The sequence below is a fragment of the Marmota monax genome, unplaced genomic scaffold, assembly GCF_021218885.2.
Source record: "Marmota monax isolate L192 unplaced genomic scaffold, Marmota_monax_Labrador192_F-V1.1 WCK01_AAM20220418_F8-fsc00193, whole genome shotgun sequence".
Taxonomy (NCBI): domain Eukaryota; kingdom Metazoa; phylum Chordata; class Mammalia; order Rodentia; family Sciuridae; genus Marmota; species Marmota monax.
In genome coordinates, this window is record NW_026695203.1 from 3,704,846 (window position 1) to 3,732,348 (window position 27,503).

Genomic DNA, 27,503 nt, shown 5'->3' on the forward strand with positions numbered 1-27,503 from the left:
CCCCACAGAGCACAGAACTACAAACCCCAGCATGCCCTTCTGCCTGAGGTGTTCAAAACAGCACCAGTGTGCCACCCCCTGCATTCTGGGAACTGTAGTTTGCCTTGCCCAATCTTGTCAGGCCTCCAAGCTCTCCCCCTGGGCCGTCCTGCCTCAGTCCTGATTGCTAGGTCTCTCTACTGACCTGTTGCCCCAGGGAAGCATGCGTCACTAAACCACAGGGTGGGGGTGGAGGCCCTGGATAGCAACTTCCTGCCCTTTTGTATCCCCCACTTGAGTCATAGGGGGTGGGGGTTCCAGGAAATTAGGACTGAGAGAGGAAGGGATACCCTAATGCCAGCTGCAAGGACAAAGGGTCACTGCATCCCTGCTGGGCCTGCATACTCAAGAACCCCAAAAGACACGGAGGTGGTGCTAGGATCACCAAGATGGGGGGCGGTGAAGAAGAGGGTCGAGGTTAGCTTGGGAGTCCCTGTGGTCACTAGGACTGTAGGACTTCATCATCCCTTCTATGGAGGCAGTGATCAAAGTCCCCGTCTTCTGGCCTGACACCTCCAAAGCATCTTCCTGACCTTCTGGTTGCTCCACCCCACCACTCCCCCCAGGCCCTGCTCCTGCACTCCAGCCCCAGGCCTCTGCTGGACACCTGGGTTCCCACTTATCAGCACAAGCCCTCATGGCGGAACCCAGGCGTCCGGCCTCCCACCCTGTGGGCCAGCGGGCGTGGAGCCGAGGCTTTAGAGCCTCCCAGCCGGCCTTGTTCCTGTCCCATTGTGTATGGGACAGGGGCGGGGCGAGGGCCAGCACCAGGGAGCCCCCCTCCCTTCAGCCCCCTCCCTGCTTCCTAAGGAAAAGGACAGGGCTCTGCTGGAGCGGGAGGCAGAGTTGACGTGCAGCCGACATGGGCAACTTGAAGAGCGTGGGCCAGGAGCCTGGGCCACCCTGCGGCCTGGGACTGGGGCTGGGCCTCGGGCTGTGCGGCAAACAGGGCCCAGCCTCTCCAGTATCAGAGCCCAGCCGAGCCCCAGCATCCCCACCCTCACCCCCACCGGCACCAGACCACAGGTGAGAGACCGGAGCAGGTGGGCAGGAGGGTGTTGTGGAGGCCTAAAGCCCAGGGCTGGAAAAGGCTGAAGCTAGCAGCTCAGCCAGAAGGGTCAGGTCACCGACACAAAAGGTCAAGGCCATCAGTATAGACTAGACAGGACAGGCAGAAAGAGACCAGGGTCAAGGTCTGAGGGTAGCAGGTGAACGTGAGACTTAAAGGGGCCTGCTACAGAATTGGACCAGGGTTTAACGCCAAGAACTGTTTGGCTTCTAAAAAGTTACTTACCTCTCTGAGCCTGTATTTGTATAGGATGGGGACACGGTAGTACTTACCCCACCGGGTTGTAAGTTTCTAGCTCATGGCAAGCCTTCAACAAACAGAAGTGATGATTAAGCAATCATCACGCTTAACTGGACGAAACAGGAGCTGGGGAGGGGCATTCAAGGACAGTAAGAGAGTGGGGTATCATGGAAGGAAGAGAGAGCTGAGCCAGGAGACTCAGGCCCTTGAGGTGGGGGCTGAAAAGGCAGGGTTAGGCCCTTTCTCTGCTCCAGGCCCCCTTCTAGTGGCTGCCAGCCCCAAACTGGACCCTGCAGCCCTAGCCCCAAGAAGAGTCCCTTCTGGAGCCAAAATCCCTGGAGAAGGAAGGACTGGGAGGCCCACTGGGGTGCTAGGCCAGGGCTGCGGCCCTGCAGCTCAGGCGCACCCCAGCCTGAGTCCCTCCCTTCCTCCCCTCGCTGGCTGGCGGCTCTGGAGGAAGTGATAAGGCCTCTGAGGCTTCCCTTCACACGAGGGCCACTGTCAGGAGGGGTGTGAGTGGAAGGAAAATCAGGGTTGAGGAATCCCTGCAGGGGCTTCCCTCAGCTCAGATGAGCACGGGCTCCATCCCCCTCAAGTAGGGCTTGTGACAACTTGAAGGATGGGACACTTGTCCTGGTATATTTTCTGTTGCTATACCGCACTCCCTGAGATCTAGTGGCGTATAAAGAGGTTTATTTTGCTCATGGTTCTGGAGGCTGGAAGTGCAAGAGCATGGCATGGGTATCTCACATGGCAGGGGGCTTCATGTGGCAAGACAACACAAGGGGGCATGTGTTCTTTTCACAACAAAGCCACTTCCGCTAAAACCCGTTCATCTATGACGGGATCACTCACTCACAAGGGCAGAGCCCCCTCTTGACATAATCACCTCTAAGGTCTCACCTCTCAACACTGCCATGGTGGGGACAAAGGTTCCAGTCCGTGAAATTACAGAGACATATTCAGACCATAGCAACAGCTCGCCTGCAAAAGAAGTAAGGCGGGCACTATACAGAAACGGGGACCCAGCCTGGAGGCCCAGGCCTGACTGAGCACCAGGAGGCCAGAGGCAGCAGGTAGGGGAAAAGCGCCACCTGCACACCTCCGCCAGGAGCCCTGACTTTTCCGAGCCTCCAGTGCCCTCTCTACGTAGGGGTGCAGTCACTACTTACCTCCTGAAGCCTTGTGCAGGGTAACAGAAAATGTCAGGAGGCAGACGGCCGGCAAGCCACAAATCAGTGGGATTAGCGGTGCTGTGGGAGGGATATCCAGGCTATCTGGGGGGGAGCCCCAAAAGAAACAAACTCCTTTCCTGTGATTCTGTCCCTGGCTCCCAACAGTCCCCCACTAACCAGGCCCCCGGAGGGACCCAAGTTCCCACGAGTGAAGAACTGGGAGATGGGCAGCATCACCTATGACACCCTCAGTGCCCAGGCCCAGCAGGTAAGGGGGGGCCCCCAGCACATCCTGGGGGCTGCGGGTGGGGGTATACTTTTTGAGGCCTGGTCTCAGCTGCAGGCCAGAATAAGGAAACTCTGCCCTGCCTTGAATTAGCCCCTAGTCTCCAAAAAGTGGTGAGGACTGGAAAGAATCAGAGGAGCTGAGGGTCAGGCAGGGACTTTGTTGACTCTCAGTCCCTCGCCTTGACCCAAGCCCTGACTCAAGTATGCCCTAAACCCTTCCAACCTCACCCCCGTTTCCAGTCACTCCTGGCCCAGACCCACACCTCCCTGAACCCTCCCTCCCTCTGCCCCAAACTCCTGAACCAGTCCCTGCCACCCCACAACCAACCCTACAATCTGACTTGGGGACCTTTGTGCTCCCTGCTCCCCCTAACCAGGATGGGCCCTGCACCCCAAGACGCTGCCTGGGCTCCCTTGTATTTCCAAGGAAAGTACAGAGTCGACCCTCCCAGAGCCCTCCATCCACTGAGCAGCTGCTGGGTCAGGCCAGGGACTTCATCAACCAGTACTACAGCTCCATCAAGAGGTGAGACTTCCCTGACCTCACAGTGCCCCCTCGTCTCACTGAGGCCTCAGAAACCTCAGGATCACCCTCCCTACACTCCATTCCCTCATCGGATCCTCACACCAAAGGCTGAAGGCCTCCACTTCCTATGGTGTGCCCTCCCTTTCTCCCTAGGAGCGGCTCCCAGGCCCATGAGCAGCGGCTTCAGGAGGTGGAGGCTGAGGTGGCAGCCACAGGCACCTACCAGCTTCGGGAGAGTGAGCTGGTGTTCGGGGCCAAGCAAGCCTGGCGCAATGCTCCCCGCTGTGTGGGCCGGATCCAGTGGGGAAAGCTGCAGGTGTGGCCAGCTGGCGCGTGCCCACGATGAGCACGGGGAACAGAAAGGAGAGGGGAAGGTGTGGGTAGCCCCTGAGGCTTCCCTGGGGTGCCAGGCAGTAAGGGGGATTCTAACCACTGCCCTAGAGATGAAAAGTAAGGGGATGGGCCCACCCTCAGAGTCCCCAGGGAGCCTCAGTCTGGTAGCTGACACCTGGTTAGCAGACCCTTGGCTGGGACAGGGATGAAAACTCTAAGCCCCACTGAGCATGTGAGGACAGCTGAGCAGGGACACCCTAGGTGGCTGTCAGAGGAACAAAAAGCAGCTTTTGGGAAAGGCCCCTAACTGGCTGTTTCTGCCAGGCAGGACTTGCTACCCAACCAGGCCCCTCCTCACACCCCCTGCTCCCTGCTGGCCCCCACACCCTCCTTCACACACACACACACACACACACACACACACACACACACACACACAGCTCAGAGCTAGCCTGGGCTGCTGGAACAGCCTGGGACCGCAGCACTAGAGAAGCAAGGGACTCAAAGGGGAACTAAATCCGTGACCTTGGCCTCCTTGGCTATAAGTGGCCATCAAAGAATGTGGAATGAAACCACAGACTCAGCAAATCCCAAAGGCGCCTCCAATAAAATAAGAACTATCCCAACCCTCACCCAACCTCTAAATTATTCAAAGCTTTAGCTCAACTTATACCCAAAGTTTCCATAATAGTCCCCACTCCTTGCTGTCTTGCTGTGTCCTTCCTTTGGCCCCAGGCCAGCTCCTGCCAACCCCTGTCCCTGTCAAAAGTTTCTTCCTCCCTCAGACAGGAATAAGACCTCCCAGCCTCTTCCTGAGGCCTCCACTCTGCCAGTCAAAAGGACTCCTAGCGTCAGACTGTCAGCCCCAGAGGCCACCTAGTATAGCCACCCCTCCCAGTATCACTGTGCTCAAGGAGTAAGAAGACTGACCAGGGTCACCTGCCCTTGCAGCTAAAGTCAGCTACTAGAGGGAGGAGAGACTCGCCCCAAGAGATCAGAGCAGGCTATGCAAGGTGTGCAGGGGTGCAGGGCAGGAAGGGGTCATCATAGATACAAATAGAGAGGATGGATTAAGTGGACATGGAGTGGTTCCCCTAGCCCCTGCCTCCTTCCCAGAGAGCCACGCACAAGTTCCCACTGGGCTGGCACTCAAGAGCCCTCTCTTTTTGCCTTTCCCCCTGCCTTGGTGGGCCCAGGTGTTTGATGCCCGAGATTGTAGGTCTGCACAGGAAATGTTCACCTACATCTGCAATCACATCAAGTACGCCACCAACAAGGGCAACATCCGGTGAGTGTCCTCCTCCCCACTGTGCCAGCTCCGGGAGAGTGAGCTGGTGTTCAGGCGGCAGGGAAGGAGGGGTTCTGACCAGCTCTCTTCCCCACATTAGCTCGGCCATCACAGTGTTCCCCCAGCGCTCCCCAGGCCGCGGGGACTTCCGAATCTGGAACAGCCAGCTAGTGCGTTATGCTGGCTACAGGCAGCAGGATGGCTCTGTGCGAGGGGACCCTGCCAACGTGGAGATCACCGAGGTGGGCACTGAGGCAAGAATGGGATATGACAAAGAAGAGGGTACTGCTGGGCAAGGACATCCAGCCAGTGAGGGATTCTTGAAGTGAAGGATGGAAGTGACTAATGGAGAGGACCTGGAGAGGGCCCCTGGGACCCACTTCTGCCCATTCCACACAGCTCTGCATCCAGCATGGCTGGACCCCAGGAAACAGTCGCTTTGATGTGCTACCCTTGCTGCTCCAGGCCCCTGATGAGCCCCCAGAACTCTTCACTCTGCCCCCCGAGCTGGTCCTCGAGGTGCCCCTAGAGCACCCCACGTGAGCATGAAAGGGACAGGGTGGGGTGGTAAGGCCATCTCCGAGCCTCTAGAGGAGAGGCTGCAGGGAGCCCCTGGCAAAGGCTCTGTGGGGGGCTGATCCAAGCCTGACACCCCCAGGCTGGAGTGGTTCGCAGCCCTAGGCCTGCGCTGGTACGCTCTTCCTGCGGTGTCCAACATGCTACTGGAGATAGGAGGACTGGAGTTTCCCGCGGCCCCTTTCAGCGGCTGGTACATGAGCTCTGAGATCGGCATGAGGAACCTCTGTGACCCTCACCGCTATAACATTCTGGAGGTGAGGGCCACTGGTGAAGAGGGGGTGTGGAGCTGCATGCCCTACCCTCAGAAGGCCAACCTGAGAATCTGAGCTCCATCAGGTCTAAGGACAAGGGTTTTAGAAACACCAAAGCCAAGGCAAAGGGGCACGTGTGTGTGTGTGTGTGTGTGTGTGTGTGTGTGTGTTTCCAGAGCTAGAATCTACAGTTCTATAGCTTTCATCAGATTTTCTCAAGCGAGGCCTTAAAAGATTAAGACCCATTTCAGAGTTAAGGCCCAGGACTGCCTGGGAAGTGACTGGCACAAGGCCTCTCTTCTCTGTGGTGAATTTGCAGGCAAAAACCTGAGCTAGACCACACTGAGCAGTTGAGCCCCCCAAGGCCTGCTCCTACCTCTCACTTCTTTCACCCACAAGTTTGAGGTGAGATACTCTCTATCCACTACCCACTGCCTGTGTCCCAACCAATGCCATGCTCCCCTGCTTCAGGATGTGGCCGTCTGCATGGACCTGGATACCCGCACCACATCATCCCTCTGGAAAGACAAGGCAGCAGTGGAAATTAACGTAGCTGTGCTGCACAGTTACCAGGTACGCGGGCTCACACTGGCCAGGAAGGCAAAGGGCCAGGGGTGCAGCAGGTAGAAAAGAGAGAGGCACCTAGAAACTGGGGCAGAACTTGGATGGTGGACGTTCCATAGTCCATGTACCATGGGGCACACTGGACCTGCAGCTATGGCCACAGTTATTCCAGATGCTACAGTATGGGGGCCTGGTGCATGCTGGGAACCTCGTTCAGCAATTCTATCCCGGCGGCATATTGTGGGATCCACTGAGGATCAGGATGGAGGGCATTCTAGGTGTAGTACATGCTGAGATGTGTAGTTGGAGGAATCTGGTGCCTGCCAACTACTTCTACGAGGTTTCTCAAGACTGAAGGATAGCTGGGCATGTGGCACACACCTATAACCCCAGCGACTTGGGAGGCGGAGGCTGGAGGATCACAAGTTCAGAGTCAGCCTCAGCAATTTAGCAAGGACTTGTCTCAAAATAAAAAAAGGCTGGGAGTGTTGCTTAGTGGTTAAGCGCCCCTGAGTTCAATCCCTGGTACCAAAAAAGAGTTAAGGATATTTTGGTTTGGGGGCAAGGTTTACAGATACTGGAGATTAGGATTGCTACCCATGTCGAACTTGGAACATGACCATGCAAGCTACAACCTGGAGGTGACACTGTGGTTTGAGGGGACACAGTATATGCTAGGTTAGTGTAGGGTGGGGTGACAAACGTGATAGAAGTAGAAGGGATGGGGTCAACAAGCCGCCTCTGAGCCCAGCCTCTCTCCTCTCCCCACCTCAGCTGGCCAAAGTGACCATTGTGGACCACCATGCGGCCACAGCCTCCTTCATGAAGCACCTGGAGAACGAGCAGAAGGCCAGGGGCGGGTGCCCTGCCGACTGGGCCTGGATCGTACCCCCCATCTCAGGCAGCCTCACTCCTGTCTTCCACCAAGAGATGGTCAACTATTTCTTATCCCCTGCCTTCCGCTACCAGGTGCCCACCCCAGCTGGCTCCTGCCCCCCTGGGCCCAGCGCTAAGCAAGCAGCTTAGGAACTGCTGACCTTTTATGTTCTTTGCCCCCCCCCCACTTCCTGCAGCCAGATCCCTGGAAGGGGAGTGCAGCCAAGGGCACTGGCATCACCAGAAAGAAGACCTTCAAGGAGGTGGCCAAGTGAGTTCCCTAGAAGTGCTCCCCTCGCCCTCACTCCTGGGGGATCCAACCCAGCAGTGGCACCCAGGCCCTTGCTCTGATGGGGTCTGGACCCCTCCTGCGCCGGGAGGCCCTCACCTCACTCTCGCCTGCAGTGCGGTGAAGATCTCTGCCTCGCTCATGGGCACGGTGATGGCGAAGCGTGTGAAGGCAACCATCCTGTATGGCTCCGAGACCGGCCGGGCCCAGAGCTATGCACAGCAGCTGGGGAGGCTCTTCCGGAAGGCGTTTGACCCCCGGGTAGGACTAAGCCCAGGGGCAGGGAGCTGGCAGGGGAATGGGGCGGGCCTCTGTCAGCACCTTCAGAGGTGCCCTGAAGGTCAGGAGAGGGTCAAATTTAAGACTCACGAGGAACCCCAGCATGCACAAGGACTCAGGGATCAAGTCAGGACCTGAATCTCACCCTGCCAAGGAGGGTGAGGGGCAGGGGCAACAGGGCCAAGCCCCCAGGACGTTGGTCTTCTCACCCACAGGTCCTGTGCATGGATGAATATGACGTGGTGTCCCTGGAGCACGAGACCCTGGTGTTGGTGGTGACCAGCACATTTGGGAATGGAGATCCCCCAGAGAATGGAGAGGTGAGGTCTTCCGGAAAGGGGGCAAAGAGGGCTGCTGGGAATGAGGAGAGAGTCTAAATTGGAGAGGCTGGACACACACCCCTGGAAGGAAAGTGGAGATGCCAAGGGAGCCCCCACGTGGGAGAATGAGATGTGGACCTGCCAAGGTGCACAAGCCACACCCCAGCTCTGCGCACACACTGCCTGTGTCCCCAGGTCATCTCCATTGTTAGTGCAAGTTTTTAATACGAGAAAGGCACTCCCTAGCTTACCGAAGAGGACAGACTGCTCCTGGGGTTTTTATTGTTGTTGTTTTGGGGGAGAGGTAGTTTGCTGGGTTTTCTTTCTTTCTTTTTTTCTCTTTTGGCACTGGGGATTGAACCCAGAGTTACTTTACCACTGCGCTACATTCTCAGCCCTTTTTCTTTTTTGAGGCTCACTAAGTTCCTTAGGGCCTCACTAAATTGCTAAGGCCGGCCTCGAACTTGCGATGCCCCTGCCTCAGCCTCCCAAGTCAGTAGGATTACAGGGGTGTGCCACTGTGTGCTCCTGGGTATTGACAAATGGAAAAACAAAAAACAAATATACTTCACTGAATTCCCTGCTTTAGCTTTTCCTTTCCTTCTTTACTTAACAGAAAGAAATAGTGCTTTAGACCCCAACATAGACTAGATGACTTTACTTGCTCAGCAGTACCACCAATGAACGTCTTGTTGCTAACCATTATTTTCTCAGTGTATGAATTTCTGAGCTGGCCAAGCTAAAGGCATTTCCTCTCCCAGGAGTAATGCCTCTTTAGCACTAAGTACCACCTCTAGACCCAGAATCCCCTACAGCAGGCTTGACTGCAGACAGAAGCCTTCTTCCTCTGCCTTCCTGTCCATATGAGCCCACATTCTGATCTGTCTTTTAAAAAAGATCTCAGTGTCTTCTCAGGATCTGGCGGGGCCTCCTGGCTACATCATGACATGGCAGAAGGCATCCCATGGACAGAGCTCAATTTTATAACAAAGCCACTCCCAGTACAACCCATTAATCCAGAGTGGACCACTCCATTCCTGAAGGCAGAGCCTGCATGACTCAACACTTCCCAAAGGTCCTATCTCCAAATGACTTTGGGGACTAAATTCCCAACACACAAATTCTAGGGACAAACTTTCAAAGCATAAGCAACACCATAAACTGACTTATTTCAGCATAAAAGTAGTAAATAAAACCATGTGGCCCACAGTTCTAATAAGATATAGAACACTTCCATCATCCTAAAAGTTCTCTCATCGACTCCTCCAAGTCAGTCTCCTTCCCCATCCACCTCCCTACCATAGTTGCCATTCCTGGCATAACAGATTGGTGTCACCTGCTCCCCAGTGCCATACAATGGACGCACACAGTACCATGGCTTCTGTCACTTGGCCTGTTTGTGAGATTCACCCATGTTGTTACATGACTCAGTCCTGTGTTCCCGTCGCCCGATGAGTGGTGTTCACCATGGGAATATCCTGGCGTGTTTAACATTCTTCTGCTGAATGTTAAACACACTGGGATATGTTAGACACTGGGCTCTTTCCAGTTTGGGGCGATTATGAATCAAGCTGTTAAGAACATTTTTGTACCAGGCTTTTGTGGGCTTATGTTTTCATTTCTCTTGGATAAATATCCAGGAGTGGAATTGTTGGGCCATACCATAGACCTAAACTTTTTCCCTTTTTATTTTTTTTTTTTTTTGTAACTGCTAACTGGTCAGCTTGAATTGCACTCTTAAGATTTATGCATTTTCTTTGAGGGGCCAGGCACATTGGCGCATGCCTGTATCCCAGCGGCTCAGGAGGTTGAAACTAGGGGATAGCGAGTTCAAAGCCAGCCTCAGCAAAAGTGAGGCACTAAGCAACTCAATGAGACCCTGTCTCTAAATAAAATACAAAATAGGACTGGAGATGTGGTTCAGTGGCCGAGTGCCCCTGAGTTCAATCCCTAGTGTCCCCCCTAAAAAAAGATTTATGCATTTCAATATTACCCCAAATTTTTAAGGGAGCAAATATAGTAATAAACCCCTCAGAAAATGGGGTGATTCACTAATGATATAGGAACAAGAATACTTATAGCAGCATTGCTCATAACACCCCACACTGGAAACAATTCAAACAATAATCAGCGATAGACTGGATCAACAAGTTGTTCCATCATTAACCGTGAACAAATTGCAACACACACAATACAGATAAATCTCAAAACATGAATGAAAGAAGCCAGACACAAAAGAATCAATACTGTAGGATTCATTTTGTATAAAATTCAGAAAAAGGCCACACTAATCCATAGTGTTAGAAACCAAGAGATTGAGGCCAGGTGTAATGGCGCATGTGAATGATCCCGGAGGCTCAGGAGGCTGAGACAGGAAGATCGCGAGTTCAAAGCCAGCTTCAGCAATGGCAAGGTGCTAAATAACTCAGTGAGACCCTGTCTCTAAATAAAAAATACAAAAATAGGGCTGGAGATGTGGCTCAGTGATTGAGTGTCCTTGAGTTCCATTCCCAGTACCAAAAAAAATCAGGAAATTGATTGATCACCCCAAGTTGGAGACAAGAAGTTGAATTCTGGGATGCTGGTAATGGTTCTTGAGATGCCAATTATACAGGTTTGTTCTGTGAAAATCCTTACAACTATACGTTTACTATAAGTGTGCTTCCCCCCACTCCAGGGTGTCACACACGCTAGGAAAGTGCTCTACCATTGGGCTACACCTCCAGCATCCCCTCCCCACCCTTTTTTTTTTTTTTAATTTTGAGACAGGGTCTCACTAACTTGCTAAGGCTGGTCTTCAACTTCTAGCCCTCCTGCCTCAGCCTCCCCAGTCTCTGGGATTACAGGCATGTACCACCTTGCCCAGCTAGGCTAAGTATATTAAATATATTTTCCATTTATAGTATTTTCAATCTTACATTATTTCAGCTTACCTCCTGATAACCCCAAGGAGCATATACACATTTTTGAAGGGCTAGAAATGTTCTACCTGTCAACGGTGTCTCTCCCATGGAGGTTACGGTAGATAAGGATGGTCTTTCTCTTATATTACTTTACATAGTTGTGTAAAAGTAGACTTTTTCAAAAAGTCAACCCTCTTCTGAAATTTTCAAAACAAAAACTAGAAGTTATTAGTAAAGAATATTAGGGGCTGGGGTTGTGGCTCAGAGGTAGAGCGCTCGCCTAGCACTTCAAGGCCCTGGGTTCGATCCTCAGCACCACATATAAATGAATAAATAAATTTTAAAAAAAAATAGAAGATCTTAAAAAAAAAAGAATATTAAAGATAGGGCTGGGATTGTGGCTCAGCGGTAGAGCACTCGCCTAGCACGTGCAAGGCCCTGAGTTCGATCTTCAGCACCACATAAAAATAAAGATATTGTATCCAACTACAACAACAAAAAGAATATTAAAGATCAACCAAGTACAGTTTCACATTTTCGTGGAGTGTGAAATGCATATCCATGATATGAATGCTTCCTTGGGCAGAGTTTTGCAGCAGCCCTGATGGAGATGTCTGGCCCCTACAACAGCTCCCCTCGGCCAGAGCAGCACAAGTGAGTGGGCAGATAGCTGGGGGGAGGGGAGGGAGCGGGAGGCATCTGAAGACACCAAAGGAAAGGATCCACCCCCACCCCATGCCTCAAGTCCTTCCCCAAAAGCCTTGTAGACAGAAGCCAGGAGGCCTGAACATCATCCCAGCCCCAGAGGTCTTCCCTCCCCAGGGGCCCACCCACTCCCAGGCCCAAGCCTCTGAGAGGCTGACAGTCCTGCAGTCTCCTTCAGAGGGAGGTGGAGCCAGAACAGACCCTGGTCCTGGCTGCCCCTCAGTTCCTCCCAAGGGCAGGTCCCTTCCTATCGCAGAGATGAAACCCTGAAGTTGTCCCCAGGCTAGGCCTGGGCCTGGGCTGCCTCCCCAGTTCCCTGATATCCTTGTCTCTGTCTTCTTGCCAGGAGTTACAAAATCCGCTTCAACAGTGTCTCCTGCTCAGACCCCCTCGTGTCCTCCTGGCGGCGGAAGAGGAAGGAGTCTAGCAACACAGACAGCGCAGGGGCCCTGGGCACCCTCAGGTTGGGGTCCTCACCAAAAGGGGTGTGCAGGGATTGAGGGCAGACATGGGCTGGTACAGACGGCTCCAACAATGGCTCCCTGCACCCCAGGTTCTGTGTGTTCGGGCTGGGCTCCAGGGCATACCCCCACTTCTGTGCCTTTGCTCGGGCGGTGGACACGAGGCTGGAGGAGCTGGGTGGGGAACGGCTACTGCAGCTGGGCCAGGGCGACGAGTTGTGTGGCCAGGAGGAGGCCTTCCGCGGCTGGGCCCAGGCTGCCTTCCAGGTGAGCCCTTAGGCACCCCAGTGTCTGATCCTGTCCAGCCCCCAATTCTCATCCTCACCACCCTGGGGCCACTCTCCTCTATTCCTTCAGTGCTGAGACCTTCGATGTTGCAGCTAGAGGCTTACCACATCCCTGATTTTTGTCTCTTTTCCTACCCCTTTCTGTTCCTTCTCAAATCCACTCTCATTTTGCCACTGCACAGCCAACATATCTGGGCTCAGACCTGAGTCGTGGACAATGTGCCCTAACAGGAGGTGTCACACCCAGGCAGAAGCTTAGACAAAAGGGAACAGGCAGGGCCTGGCAGGAGGGTGGTCAGTCAGGCCCAGGCTGGGCCCCATGAGTACACACACAGTGTGTGCAGGGTAGGCCCCCTGCCAGTGGTGGGCTGCATACCGGGAAAGAGATCGAATTGAGAGGGTCAGGCAGAGGCAAGACTAACACTAAGAGCAGCCTGGGATCTTTAGGAAGTTGGAGGCCAGGTAGGTGTCAGGCAGTGCCTGGCTAGGAGAGGTGATCCTGGCCAGGGCAGGGTCCCAAGAACTGTGACGTTTAAGCCTGGGCTTCCTCAGCAGGCAGTGATCCCCACCTGGGGATTATGCCTGGAGCTGAACAGGGGCTCTTTCTCCTCATTGCTGACACTGTTCTGTGTAGGGCCGAAGCCCCCAGATCCCATCCATCCGGAGCCCACAGCCTGAGTTCAGCAGGTTTGCATCCAGAGCCAGGAGGAAGGCCACCTCAGAGGGGCTGGGCTGGTGGGGAGGGTGCCCGAGAGGTGGAAGATTTCCTGGGGAGGGGAAGGCCAATCCAGAGAAGCAGGCCCAGCTTGGGAAGGAGGGAATAGAAAATAAGACTTAAAGAGAAAAAAGGGGCCACTGAAAGTTCTGGAGCAGGACACCACCACAACGTTTTCGTTTTGGTTTGCATTTTGTTTCTTTGCAGTACTGGGGGTTGAACCCAGGGGCACTCTAGCACTGAGTACCATCCTGGCCCTTTCTATTATTTTAACACAGAGTCTTGCTAAGTTGTCCAGTGCTAGTCCAGGCTGGCCTAGAACTTTCGATCCTCCTGTCTCGACCTCCCAAGTAGCACATGTGAAGTTTCAGGAATATGACTTTAATGGAGGGGAACCAGTTAGCGCATCCAAGAGGCAGGAAGACTGGCCTTACTGGGGTGGTAGCAGTGGGGATAGGAAGGAAGGGAGGGGCTGGGGAAGGAAGGAAGGAAGGAAGAGATATAAGACTATGTGCATCAAAAAAGAAACAGTAACAGGACCTGGTGATATGGGCCTTAGCCAGCCATGGACAAGCCCTGGAACTCAGGCCTGGGATGTCCAAGCTGCTCACTGGACTTGTTCCTGGCCAGAAACAGATACCAGGGCATGCACCCCCGACCCGGCTCCATAGGAAGATGGCATTTACTATCTGCATGTGTCGTGCTAAAGGCTTTACATAAAGTATTTCATCTAAACTTCACCAGAACTCAATGAGTTGGCAAGATGGGGAAATGAGGCATGAAAAATGTAAGGAGTCAGAATTTGAATGCAGGTCTGAGTGCACAGCTGCCTTTACTGAGCTGCTCCCTGAGAGACAGGGCAATCCCTTATAAGACAAGTGAGACAAGTAGTCAAAGGAGTCGTCTGCAGGTCCCCAGAGCAGCAGCCAAGCCATGAGTTGGAGAACAAGGTACTGTGAAGTGAGCACAGGCCTCTCTTCATCCTCCCTCCTGCTCCTGGGGCTGCCCTGGCCCCTGCGGCTGGCCACCCCAAATGACAGGAGACTGCTGTGTATCCCACAGGCCCAGTGCACACCCATGTCACACCCTCTCACCAGGGAGTGGCTCCTCACTAGAGCCACTCCCTGGTGGCAGGAGGTCCTCAGCCCTTCTACTCATCCCTCAGGCCTCCTGTGAGACCTTCTGTGTGGGGGAGGATGCCAAGGCAGCGGCCCAGGATATATTCAGCCCCAAGCGCAGCTGGAAGCGTCAGCGGTACCGGCTGAGTGCCCAGGCTGAGGGCCTACAGCTGCTGCCAGGTTCGGCCTGCATGCTGGATCTTTGCTGTCCCCAGGGTGGGGGGCTGGGGGGCAGCACTCACTCTCCCAGGGGCTCAGGCTCAGCCTCTCATTTGCTTCCTCCCCACCTTCAGGCCTGATCCATGTGCACAGGCGGAAAATGTTCCAGGCCACAGTCCTCTCAGTGGAAAACCTGCAAAGCAGCAGATCCACGTGAGGAAGATGGTTCACCCTCCCCCCGCCCACTGCAGCCTCCTCCTCCCAAACTCCATCCCCACCCTGCCCTTCTCTGACCCTCTATAACTGCCAACTCCCCACCTGCAGCCGGGCCACCATCCTGGTGCGCCTTGACACTGGAGGCCAGGAGGGGCTGCAGTACCAGCCTGGGGACCATATAGGTGTGTGCCCACCCAACCGGCCTGGCCTCGTAGAGGCGCTATTGAGCCGCGTGGAGGACCCGCCACCACCCAGCGAGCCTGTGGCAGTGGAGCAGCTGGAGAAGGGCAGCCCTGGTAAGGGCTCCATCTGCGCAAGAAACTGAGAGCCTGCTCCACTCCCCTGGCCCAGTGGCCCCTTGAGGTCCGCCCTGCAGGGCTGCCACCTCCCTTCACTGCTTGGCACTAGCTTGAAGCTAGGTGTGCCACCCCTGCCAGACTGGCCTTGTTGCTGCATGGTCCACACAAAGCATGGTTCTGGTCTCAGAACCTGCCCCGCAACGTGACCCCAAAAGACTTTCCCCTGCTCTGTGCTCCTCCTAGAGCCTCCCCAACTTGCTCCATAGCTAGTGTATCTTCTACCAAATCAGCGACTAGAGTTAAGATAAATCTTAACAGGGGTTAGGGGTATGGAAGCCCAGACAAATACACTGAGGGTGCCCAGACAGGCCCAGATAAGCCCACACTACTGTTCGAGGGCAGATTTCCAAATAAAACACAGTGAGTCAATCCCCCCAAAGCTAACTTGAGCCCAGATAGTGCAGTGTGAGCTGGGCCCCTTCCTCAGAGCTCCCTGTGCACCGACCCTAGGTGGCCCTCCCCCGAGCTGGGTGCGGGACCCCCGGCTGCCCCCGTGCACGCTGCGCCAGGCTCTCACCTACTTCCTGGACATCACTTCTCCACCCAGCCCTCGCCTCCTTCGATTGCTCAGCACTCTAGCCGAAGAGTCCAGCGAACAGCAGGAACTGGAGGCCCTCAGCCAGGTGGGGGCCAGCCCACAGGGAGCAGGGATAGAGAGAAGCATGAGCCGGGGGTACCCAGTGTCAGGAAGTCCTCACGCAAGGTTCTGCCTGGACTTTCTTCTCCTGGCCAATCTGTCCTGGTGCTTTAAGACCCAGCTTCAGTCTGACTGATGCATCTTTGGATGCCCAAGATTGTAAAGAGATGTTGGTTGGCCTGAACTGAGGGAGGAACCCAAGGAGGTTCAGCAGGGAGGGCTCAAAAAGGGAGGTCACCAAGCAGGGCTATGGGGCACCCAGTCCACCACATGCCGCTCTGCCAGGACCCCCGGCGCTATGAAGAGTGGAAGTGGTTCCGCTGTCCCACCCTGCTGGAGGTCTTGGAGCAGTTCCCATCAGTGGCACTGCCTGCGCCCCTGCTCCTCACCCAGCTGCCCCTGCTCCAGCCCCGGTACTACTCCGTCAGCTCAGCACCCAGCACCCACCCAGGAGAGATCCACCTCACCGTAGCTGTGTTGGCATACAGGACCCAGGGTAAGGACAGGAGCAGGAACAGGTCCCTCAGTGGAACCAGGACAGGCCCCTTACTGGCCTCTCTTCCCCACCCACTAGATGGGCTGGGCCCCTTACATTATGGAGTCTGCTCCACATGGCTGAGCCAACTCAAGGCTGGAGACCTCGTGCCTTGCTTCATCAGAGGGTAAGTGAAAACTACAGGATGGGGAGGGGCATCAAGTAAAGAGAATGTCCACTCAGGGATAGAGAAAGTGCCACATGATTGGCTGGGAACAGATGGGGAATCAGTGGGGGAGGTCACGGAGGGTCAGGTGGTAACTCTGGTGAGGAGTGTTACTGCATAACAGACCAAGGACAGGGTATCATCAGGCCACTTGAGAATGGTGGCTAAGTTTTGGACTTCACTAATTTGGACTCAGGGTCCTGCCTTAAAACTACGATTTCCAGAGACACAGCAGGGATTAGGCCAGCCAGTTGTCACTTAGTGAAACATGGCTTCCACAGGCCTCTGTCCTTGGGCACAATTGTGTTGGAAGACATGGCACATGGGACTGTGGTCCCCAAGACCCCACTCAACCCAGAAAGGACTACCTAGGGTAAAGACCACCCTCAGCCAGAGTGCTGAGGAGTGAAAGATCTCAGGAGCCCTTTCCTCCTGCTGCGTTCCTATCTGACCCTTTCCAGAAGCTAGGAGCCAAATCTCCTTGTGACTGTGTTCTCAGCACCCAGTAGGCCCAGGGAGCCAAACCCACCCAGGAATCCACTCAACTCAATATAAACCAAATTTCAACATGATGGCTTTTAAACACTCAATGAGCTTCCCTTTAATCAAAAGTCTGTTTGTCCTTCCACATATTTTCCGAAACCCCTAAGTTGAGTCATTTAAGTACCCTCCAGTCCAAACTAAACTAAATTTCCTCTAACCCAATCCCTTAGAAGCTACAGCCCCAGGGAGTTTCTGCCTGTGGGCAGAGTTTTTTAAATAAACACATCCCACTAACTGATCCAGAGACGACTCCAGGGACTCTACAGGTATAACTCCTTTACCATTGGACCCTGGGTTCTTCTGTCTGCACCACCTGCCTGAGGTTGGTAAGAACTGGGGCCCGGGGAGGAAGGGGGCCTGATGGAGTCTCTCTGGCCAGGGCTCCCTCCTTCCGGCTACCACCTGATCCCAGTCTGCCCTGCATCCTGGTGGGCCCAGGCACTGGCATTGCCCCCTTCAGGGGATTCTGGCAGGAGCGGCTTCACGACATTGAGAGCAAAGGTGAGGCTGGGGCTGCAGGGACTGAGTGGAAGGCAGGAGGAGTCACACATTCTAGGGACAAAGGGGTGGGGCTGGAAAGCAGGAAGCAGGTAGGAAAGAGTGCAAGAAACTGGGGCCAAAGGTGAAGGGAAATTTATTAGAACAAGGCTGGGGTTGGGAGGTGCCTGGCGGTGAGGGCTGGGCCTTGTTTGTCGGGCTCCCTGGTACATACTAGGTGCAGAATTGAATTAAGAAGGAAGGCAAGCTGGGTGTGGTGGCGCATGCCTGTAATCCCAGAGGCTCAAGAGGCTGGGGCAGGAGGATCGCAAGTTCAAAGCCAGCCTTAGCAACAGCTAGGTGCTAAACAACTCAGTGAGACCCTGTCTCTAAAAAAAGGGCTGAGGATGTGGCTCAGTGGTTGAGTGCCCCAGTACCAAAAAAAAGAAGAAGAAGAAAGAAGGGATGGGCTGAGACCCAAAAGGCAAAAGAATGTCCCAGGTAGATTCTGGGCTGTGCCAGAGCTCACCTAGGTGTGGCTCGCCTAAAGAAGTGACAGGGTGTTTAGGTTGGGCATGGGGTGTCAATCAAAAGGGGGCTGTGACTCAGAAGAAGGTTGAAGGAGTGGGAGAATGTGTGAATCTGCGATGTCACAAAGCAAAGGGCATGGAGTTTCCAGTCAGAAGACCCAGTTCTAGCCTGGCTCCACCACTGGCCAGCCACCTGAGATCGGTTTCCTTCTCGGTAAAGAGACTTCAAGGTCTCTATGAAAGCGTCACGTATTGCCCTAGAGGTCAAACAGCCAGGAAAGTGGTTGCTTTCGACATAAATGCTGGGCTGTCAGTCTGGGCGAAGGTGGCCAATGAATGGGGCGGTGTCGCTAGGGCTGCACCCAAATAGGGCCCCTCCCAAGCCGTGTTGCTCGTAGGACTGCAGCCCGCCCCCATGACTCTGGTATTCGGCTGCCGATGCTCGCAACTCGACCATCTCTACCGCGACGAGGTGCAAGACGCCCAGCAGCGCGGGGTGTTTGGCCGCGTCCTCACCGCCTTCTCCCGGGAACCCGACAGCCCCAAGGTGCGCGACCCCGAGGGCGCGGGGGCTACCTGAAGCCTGGCAGAGGGAAGGGTAGTGAGTGCGCTCGGGTAGGCACGCGGTCCCAGGCCCCGCCCCCTCAACCACTCGGCCCCACCCATGCCCACCTCCGCCCTAGACCTCGCCCCGGGAGCGGAGGCCCTACCCCGCCCGCCACAGTCACGTTCCGCCCCTCACCCGCATCCCCCAGACCTACGTGCAGGACGTCCTGAGGACTGAGCTGGCTGCTGAGGTGCACCGCGTGCTGTGCCTCGAGAGGGGCCACATGTTTGTCTGCGGCGATGTCACCATGGCAACCAGCGTCCTGCAAACTGTGCAGCGAATCCTAGCGACAGAGGGCGACATGGAGTTGGACGAGGCGGGTGACGTCATCGGCGTGCTGCGGGTGCGAAGGGCCGAGGCCCGGGGCCAGGGCGGGGGCAGTGCTTGACCGGGTGAAGGGGCGGGGCCCGGGACAGGTCCGATGCAAGCCTCTAGGTTCTCGAACCCTGTTCTGATAAACTGAGCTCTTTTCCCGCAGGATCAGCAACGCTACCACGAAGACATTTTCGGGCTCACTCTGCGCACTCAAGAAGTGACAAGCCGCATACGCACCCAGAGCTTTTCCCTGCAGGAGCGACAGCTGCGGGGCGCAGTGCCCTGGGCGTTTGACCCACCAGGCTCAGACACCCTCTACCCTTGATGGCCCTCTGGTTTTCCACTCCAGTGCCCAAAGATAGAGGCTATCACACTACTGTCGGTTAACCAGGGCCAGCCACCTCCCCTCACCTCCTAAAGGTGCCTTCTAGCACCTGTTGCAAGGCTGCAGAAATCCAGCCTTATTCCTCTGGGAATAAGAAAAATTCTTCCTCTCCAGACTGGCTTCTGGCAGGAATCTGCCTAACTCTAGAAGGCCCCTGCCAGCAATGGTATTGGGGGGGGGGTGCTTACTGCTTCCCTGCCTTGGTGTGCTTTAGGTGAGCTGTAGATTCCCCCTCCCCCTCAGGAAGGAGTATCACCTTTAAAGTCTAAATCATTCAAATATTTATTATTGAAGAGTATCGTGAGACTGATGTTATGAGATCATCATGCCAGATGTTATGAGATGCCTAACCCAATCCCTATGGATTACAATTATAAAAAGACAAGATTTGTTTTAACTTGTTTAGCTGTGGGGGTGGTAATTCTTTGACAGCCAGTCCTACACACTGCAGGTGACCTAGCACTCTAAAACCATGGTTTCCAGCCAATCACAGGCAATTCTCCTGTGTTGTTCTGTTGCTCTTTATTGAGAAAGCAGATGCAGCCCTCAGCTGCCAGGAGTGGGGCATGCCAGAGACTACTGTCACACAACTATGAGCAATTTTTACTGCTTACTTCACACAGGATAAGAAGCCACACCTACTTCCTCAATGCTGAAGTCCAAAAGATCAGCCCTCCCTAGTTTTTCCACACACAAGGCCCCACTTTCCCCAAGTCTTATGGGAACCTAAAGGGGAGGCTCCTTTCCCCCAGAGGGAAGAACCCCCTGCCTTGCAGACCACATTCCTCACTGTCTTTCTAATACTTAGCCTGATCTCCATCTGGGCCCCTGAACTCCATCTTGTTATCAGAGAACTTCTTCCCAGATAACTGCTCTAAGACAGCCAGTTGGGGCACTGTCCTTTAGCCCCTTTATATGGGGACTATTCCTTAGACTGGTTTCCCCATACCACAGGCATCACCTCCTTTCCTACTCTTTTCCTGTTTTCTGGGGCCAGTTCCTTATTGACCCCCAGGTTCTGCCCAACTAAAGCATCCTGGACTGTCGTCTGTAGGGCTCTGTGTGTCCTTCCATGACACCCATCCACAATCTCCTGTAGCTGGAGAAGCCAGGAACCTGGGGGTGGAGAAGACTCTTGATAGAAATCGAAGGATCTAGGTCCTAGAGATGACCATCCCCTTTACTCCAAATCCCACCAGTGTTCCCGTCCCGCTACAACTGCTCCAAACCAATTTCCTCCTCCTTCCTTCCTTCCCCTCCAAAGCAGACAATACTGACCTGAAGAGTCTGTTCAGTCAGTGCTGGGGACCTGGCCAGGCTCCTTCAGGGTGTCTGTGGTCTCTTGAAACCCTCTATGGAACAAATTCCGGACCCTCTGGGTTCCCCACTGCTGTCTGGGACTGGAGGCAGGACTGGAGCCTGGTGACAAAAGCCATCAGCTGGGCAGTGCCATGATGTTCAACATCTAGTAACATCTGCCCCTGCATCCCAGCCTCCTCACCATCACTGGACCAGGATGGCTTCTCCTCATCGGGCGAGGCTGGCTGTGAGGGACTAGACCAGGGCCTGGATGGGGAGGAGGCTGAAGCCTCGCCCCACAGTTCCTGCTGCTGATAATGATGAAGCTAGATGGATGAAGAAGAATGAGGGGCTCCCTCCTGCCCAAGGGCAAGGCCAAGCCCCTGGGCTAGGTACAGAGGGATAGCAGCTCTTGTCAAGTACTTTCTCAGACTCTAGGCACCCTTCCCTCCACTCTATCGTATTAATCTCCTTTCTCCCCATATTTCTCTTCCTGACACCCTTATACTCACCTGGTGTAGGTAGATGGCATGGAGACTCATCTCAGCAGAAGCAAGCTCTGGGAGCTGGGCCACCTTCTGGCTCCCAGTGCCTCCTGGGGACACACAGCTGGAACACAGTATGCAGAGGTCAAGAGACATGCTCTTTTCCCCCAGAGGGAGGGTCAGACTATAGTTCCTCTTTCAAATCCCTTTGCATCCAGCTCCCTCCTTCTGCAGAATCAGCCCCAAACAAGATTCCCCTGCATCTCGGGTCTCCACCCTTCACCTGGGGTCCTGAGCAATGCGGGAAATGGAGGCAAGAAGGCTGGCTGTGGCGGCAGCTGGGCAGGGGGCTGTGGGGCTCAAGTCCCTTGGAGGTAGAAACGGATTCCCCAGGAGGTTGGCCAGGAAGGCCTCCGGCTGAACAAGAGAAGAGGAAACCAAAAGGGTCAGAAGAGAAGACAAGAAGGAAGGGGGGAAAGGAAATCTTAAGAATGAAGAAGAGCAGGCTGGTTGGGCCAGCCACCAGGTTAACACAAAAGTGAAATGGGAAAAGGGGAAGGCTGGGACCAGGGGTGGGAAGGGCAGAAGGGTAGGACAGGTCTGGGACTCACCAAAGGTGAGGTGCAGTTGCTGAGCACCCCTGGAGTTGGGGGGCTTCGAGTGGAGGTAGCACTCCAGGCAGCTGCATCTTGTTGTACCCGTCCCCGAAGGTGCCCAAGGAACTTAGAGCTGTGCCCTGGTGGACGCCATTGTGGGTGTGCCAGCGAGAAGCGCATCAAGGAGAGCTCAGTCTTTCCATCCTCTGCACGCTGAGACAGGGAGGCTTCTGTCTGTCCCTCCGAGAGCCACTGTGAGCAACAACAGTCCTTCAAGATGCTAGACACTGAGCCTCTGGGGAGTAGGTGGGACAGGAAATACTGCTCCATGTTCCAAGTGAAGGAAACAGAGCTGAGACAATGACTTCAGGATCATCCAGAAAAGCAGAGGAGCAGGACCTAGGTCTAGACCCAGCTTCCAAATACAGACAGTCCCAGTGCTATAGATCCAGGCCCCAGGGAAAAGGGATGGCTGTCCTCTCTAAACTTAACCACTGGCCATCCCCCCTCTCCCAGCCTCTGTGAGGCCCTCTGCTCCCATTTACTGCCAGCAACTCTGTAAAGGGTCTACCGATGTCATCTCATTGTCATCCTTACACATCTACACTCTGCTTACTCTCCTTGCCTTCACCTGGTAAAGACACTAAGGCACCAGGAAGTGAAGAGATTGCTCAAGGTCACAGGTAGCAAGCAATGGAGCTGGGTTGAAACCCAGGTCTGCTTTGGGTGAGACAAGCAAACTCCTACCCAGCATAACCCCACAGGACAGAAAAGGGCTCTCACCTGAGGGTGGCCATGGCGCTTCACATCCATAAGGGCAAATGAACAGATGTCCCCAACCCCGGCCACATCCACAGTGAAGTGATGAAAAAAGTCAATAATTTCCAATGCACGAGGGCGAAACCAGAAAAGCAGAAACAGCGGGGTGAGGAGTGGGGACAGGAGCTCCTCCAGGAGAGAGACCTGGGGAAGCAGGAGTTGCTGAGGGACCCCCCCAGTGATCAGGGTTAGGGAGCCCCCAGGGACACTCGCCAGGGCAAGAAGCCTCCAACCTAGGCACTCGGTAGGCTGGAGGTCCCTGTGTGGCCCATTGCCTCTTCCAGCCAGACCACCCAGTGCCATGTCACCTCCGCAGCCGCCTGTGATCCCGACCCTCACCGCTCGGTATTGCAGTAGCTGCGCCATCTGCCCGTAGGCACTGGCCCTGCCGCCAGCGCTGGGATCCTCTGGGAGGTAGTGCATGTGCGCCAGGGCGGCCTGCAGCTGGAGCTGCGGGGGACGCCCCTGGCACTGCTCTTCCGGAATGAAAGACCTGGAGGGCGGGGTTTGGGGTGGGGAAGGGATCTGGGGTTAGAAGAACAATGGGTGGGACAGGGAGATGGGGTGGGCGCTAGAAGTGGGAGAGGTTAGGGTTCGCCAGCGGAAGGGGTCTCATTCAGCCCCTGGTCAAAAAAGGATACACCACCACCACCACCCCGGGTATGTGCCGTCCCACCTGGCCACGGTGGCTGTCACCCCGAGCGCAGTCATGGTGGTGAGTACGTGTTCTACTGCGAGCACGTCCTCATCATAGATGGTGAGCACCAGCAGCGCTGCGAAGAGCGCGCCAGAGAAAAAGACGAGCTGGCGAGCCAAGAGCGCGCGCAGGGGCGCCGGGGGCTCCGCGGCGCGCAGGAAGGCCATTGCTGGCCTGTACGCGCGGGCCAGGCGCGCGTGTAATTCATGTGGCAGCTCGTTGAAGTGGCGCAGCTGCAGGCGCGCCAGGCGGGACCAGCGGCGCGCCCCGAACGCGCCGGGCTCGCGTCGCAGCAGCTCCACGTGGCTGTAGAAGGCGTGTAGCACCTGCCAGGCCAGCACGAGAGGGCTCAGCGCCAGGTTCACGGCAGCCAGCAGCAGCACCGTGCGCCCCAAGCGCGAGGCCAGGGCGCCCCGCTGGTCGCTGCGCTTGTAGGCATCAGGCAGCTCCCAGCCTCCACGGAAGAGCGAAAAGGGACCACGGAAGAGAAGCAGGTCGATGTTGAAGGCCAGGCCGCGGCTGAGGAAAGCCGCACTGCCTCCCCAGGGTAGCGGGCAGCGGGCGGGCAGCAGGCCCTTGTTGGCCAGCGCCACCTGGTAGTTGGTATAACGCAGGATGCGATGGTGGACGTCCAATTCCGTCAGCGGCCGAGGCTGCACGCATAGCCCCCCGCTCCTCTGCAGCTCCAGAAGGCGGGACTGCACTTCCGCCCAGGGCACGGAGCTGAGCTCCTCCTAAGGAGAAGGGCCTGGTGAGCACTAGCCGTCCTGATTCTACTCCACAGTGATGCCCAAGCTCAATGCACCCTCACGGGCTGCCTACAAACGGCCACAAACTCACCAGTACCAAAGCTAAGCCACTTATCCTCCATCCCCACCTTTGGATTTCTGCCTAACCCTGTGCTAACAGAGCCACTTCCTACTTAGTTCTGTCCTATTCTGAATTGCTCTGCTTCTCATCATCCCTGCCACTCATGTGGCCATTAGTCACTGCTTCCTGGTGACACCATTAAATTCCAGGTATGGAAGCTGCCTTCTTGGCTCCTTAAGGTCAGGTTTTTCTGAGCCTCCCCTCAGAATGACTGGCCAGTCTTGGGGGAATCTCTCCTTCCCATGTCCAGTATGCTTATCACGTTTGGGCCCCTATCCTCACTACCTACTGCCTGGGCAGGCTTTGAGACACTCAGCCACAGTCACTCTTAGCCATCTGTGCTGTCACCAAATTAGTCTTCCCATGACTCTGGCTTTGACCATGCCCTAAGGCAACTGTGCTGTCAGACCTCATCTGGAGGTCTGTAAACCTCATATTAACCCAGTTTCACCCAGCTTCCCCAGACCAGCTTAGTCAAATCTTTATGAGCCAGCCTTTCCAGCTCATCCCAGTATCTCCCCTTCCCTGGAAGGAATGGGAGAGAAGGAAAAAGAAGGGGGATTGTCAGCAGCCTCCAAGAGGATCAGAGCTCCTACTCTCCTGTCTATTCTGCTGGCCTCTTGACTTTCCCCTACTCTGCACCTGAAGCCTCCCTACTCCCAAGTCTTCTAGAATGCCTCCCCTTGCAGTGCAAGAGGGCTGTGCCTGCGCCAAAGGCTCTGGAATTTTGAAGGGGAACAAGGGAAGTGGGCCACAGAAGGTATCTTGAACAAAGAACTCAGATTTGGAGGTAGGAGTGGGAGCAAGGAAGGACAGAGCCTGACCAGGAGATGGTGACAAAGCCAACAAAGTGGCTTATTACAGTGGTGGTGGTAATCACCCAATAGTCCCTTGGAGGCTCCGTTTCAAGCCAGCAGGTTGATTTCCTCATTGCCTGGAGATGCCTATTGCTTTCCCAAATCCTGAACTGGGGCTTGGAATGTCCTCCCCTCTTCCTGTCCTGACCTTCCAAGCCCAGCTCAAATTCCTCCTGCTCTAGAAAGCCAGGTGACAACCCTTCCTCTAAACACCCATTGTTTTTACCACAAGCATGTGACTATAAGTCATCTTATGTGACACATCTAAACAAAGGAAGTTCCATGAGAGCAAGGACCATGTCTCCTAAGTGGAGGTGCTCACCACCTACATTACTCTTAGTCCAGGGCAGGTGTCACAAGGCCTTGCCCTTTCTGCTGTCTCCCCAGGTAGAGCTTCCATCCACATGGCCCTTGCTCTTTCTCCTGTGCAACCCCTAACTCCTGCTTCTCTCTTCTGCTCACACTCTCAAGGCAGACATGCCTGTGTAGCTTACCTGGGGGATGTGCAGAGCCTCCCTGTAAAACACCTGGATGTCCCAGTAGCTGAAGAGGTTGCAAACTGAGCGAAGCAACTGGAACAGCCAGAAGCCAGCAGCCAGGACCAGGAGGAAGACCAGCAGGGGGCTGGCATGAATCCTGTATGGGGTTGGACAGGTCGTGGTGGAGAAACACGGGAAGCCCAGAGAGGAGACGGTCATCTGGAGCAGTGGCAAGACCAGCAGGTCTCAAAGTGGGTCCAGGGAGGCGGATCCCCAAAGGGGCCCTTACAAGTGTCTGCAAAATCAACACTTCTTTGCAAATCACACCAATGCTTTCTGCTCTTTGAATTCTCATTCTCCTGCAAGTGTGCAATGGAGTTTTCCAGAAACCACAAGAAATTTCACATCACACTGACAGCCTAGGGAGTGTGTGCTTGCACATTCCTAGGTTTTAAAGCTGCCCTGAGGCTGAGGGTGTAGTCAGTGGTAGAGTGTTTGCCTAGCATGCCTGAACCCCTGGGTTCCAGCCCCAGAACTACAAAAATAAAGTTAAAGTCCTCTGCTTAAACTTCTAATAAGGTAAACATACATAAATATGAATCTCTTAATCATCATCTACTTGAGCTACTCCATCAACTTGAAATGTGTTTTAAAATACACTTAGTCCTGAGACCAAAAATTTTGGGAACTGCTCATCTAAACCATCTTGTCATCTTGACCTAGCCACAGTGTTCACCAGCTGTCACTCACCTCTCTGCACACTGGGCTGAGGATAGGATGGCATCTGACAAGCTCACTTTGCTGTGGAATGGCCCAGGCCTTGTGCGGTTATTTGGTTGGTTGGCAAAGAGAACATTGTAATCCACACATCGAAGAAGGAAGGTTGTGAAGCCGACAATGAAAATGAACTGTCTGTGAAAGGTAGGGGGGGGGGTGGGACTGTGATGAGCCTGAGGGCAGGTGGGCTTCTGCCCCGCCCACCACTAGGTGGGACACACACACACACACACACACACACAGCAGAGCCAGGGCCTGCTGGGGGCAAGCCTGGGCTGGGCTGGGAGCAACAGGCATTATGGAGGAAGCAGAAGATAATGCTCGGGGCCAGGGTCAGCTTCTCACCCCAGCTGGAAGACATCCTCCAGCAGGATGCAGGCAAAGCCACTTCGCTGGCGGTAGCTATAGATGTGGCAGTGGTGTTAAAGACACCTGAGGCACAATGCAATGGGCTCTTCTTGAGGACCCTCCCCTCCCACAACCCTTCCCCACCCAAGGGACCCACTCCCTCCGTGCTTCCTCTGAAGACCAATACAAAGGATATCTTGGTGAAGAAGCTGTCCAGGTTCTGAATGTGGTGCCAGGAGCCTAGGCAGGAAGCACAGCACATCAGGACTGAGCGCTGACCCCTGAGCAATCAGCTCTCCACACCCTCAACTCATGCCAGAGGCCCACAGGGCTGAGCCATGAAGTTCCTAGTCCCCCCACCTATTCCCTGCCACACACTCACCCCGAAGCCCTTCAGGCACATGAAGTAGGGGCTGCTGCTCCTCCCCTTGGAGGGGTGAGTCTTGGGACCCCTCAGGGTCACAGTCCTCCAGCCGCTCATAATCCTGCTCAGGGATCAGAGGGCCTATCCGCAGCCCAGGAGGGTCCTGGGGGCACCGGCATGAGGGAGGGGGAGTGACAGAGGCCAGGGGTGGGGTGGAGTGGGATCCCCAGGAGGAGGAAGCAGATGCGGGTGTCGATGCAGGTCTTGCCTGTGTTGGGGGGGTAGCTGGGATGGGGAGGGCACTGTGGCCAGGCTGAGAGGCCTCTGTCCCCTGCAGCACTGGGCAGGAGGACCCCAGGGCAGGAGGGAATGGTGAGGAGGAGGAGCTTCTTGTACGAGGGGTAGGGGACAGAGAGAAGAAGGAGACCCTCCCTCCCCCAGGTCTTCGACGCGGAGGAGTAGGGGGCAGCAGGGGCACGGGGAGCAGGGGCACTGAGCCAGGCCCCAGCTCTCCCCAGTGCCCCAGCCGCCCCCTGCTCCCCCCCCAGCCCATTCGGCTCACCATCAGGCTGCGGCTTCTCTTCTCCTGAGGTTGGAGGGATGGGGCTGTGGCTCTTCCCACAGAGATCTATAGAAGTGAGCAGGGACTTCAACCAGGACAATGACAACAACAGTACC

The 27,503-nt window shown here is 55.1% G+C and overlaps 2 protein-coding genes across 2 annotated transcripts; one reads left to right on the top strand and one right to left on the bottom strand.

Moving 5' to 3' along the window:
* Positions 1–852: 852 nt before the first annotated feature.
* Positions 853–19,631, top strand: Nos3 (nitric oxide synthase 3). Its single transcript, XM_046429852.2, has 26 exons — positions 853–1,065; positions 2,689–2,791; positions 3,189–3,337; positions 3,491–3,653; positions 4,867–4,958; positions 5,059–5,200; positions 5,358–5,497; positions 5,617–5,791; positions 6,260–6,361; positions 7,127–7,321; positions 7,426–7,499; positions 7,634–7,778; positions 8,012–8,116; positions 11,606–11,673; positions 12,071–12,187; positions 12,278–12,452; positions 14,353–14,485; positions 14,599–14,677; positions 14,789–14,976; positions 15,490–15,662; positions 15,962–16,172; positions 16,251–16,338; positions 17,300–17,421; positions 18,326–18,474; positions 18,683–18,877; positions 19,013–19,631. The coding sequence occupies exons 1-26, from the start codon at positions 902–904 to the stop codon at positions 19,172–19,174; spliced, it is 3,609 nt and encodes a 1,202-aa protein (XP_046285808.1). The 5' UTR covers positions 853–901; the 3' UTR covers positions 19,175–19,631.
* On the bottom strand, positions 19,614–27,499 carry Atg9b (autophagy related 9B). The gene is made up of 14 exons (XM_058574351.1): positions 26,844–27,499; positions 26,656–26,701; positions 26,459–26,521; positions 26,087–26,248; positions 25,352–25,493; positions 23,110–23,864; positions 22,773–22,926; positions 22,398–22,577; positions 21,630–21,866; positions 21,302–21,435; positions 21,046–21,142; positions 20,736–20,859; positions 20,513–20,653; positions 19,614–20,350 (listed from the first exon to the last, which is right to left on the bottom strand). Exons 1-13 carry the CDS (start codon positions 27,388–27,390, stop codon positions 20,526–20,528), a joined length of 2,769 nt encoding a protein of 922 aa, XP_058430334.1. The 5' UTR covers positions 27,391–27,499; the 3' UTR covers positions 19,614–20,350; positions 20,513–20,525.
* Between the last annotated feature and the right edge of the window lie 4 nt (positions 27,500–27,503).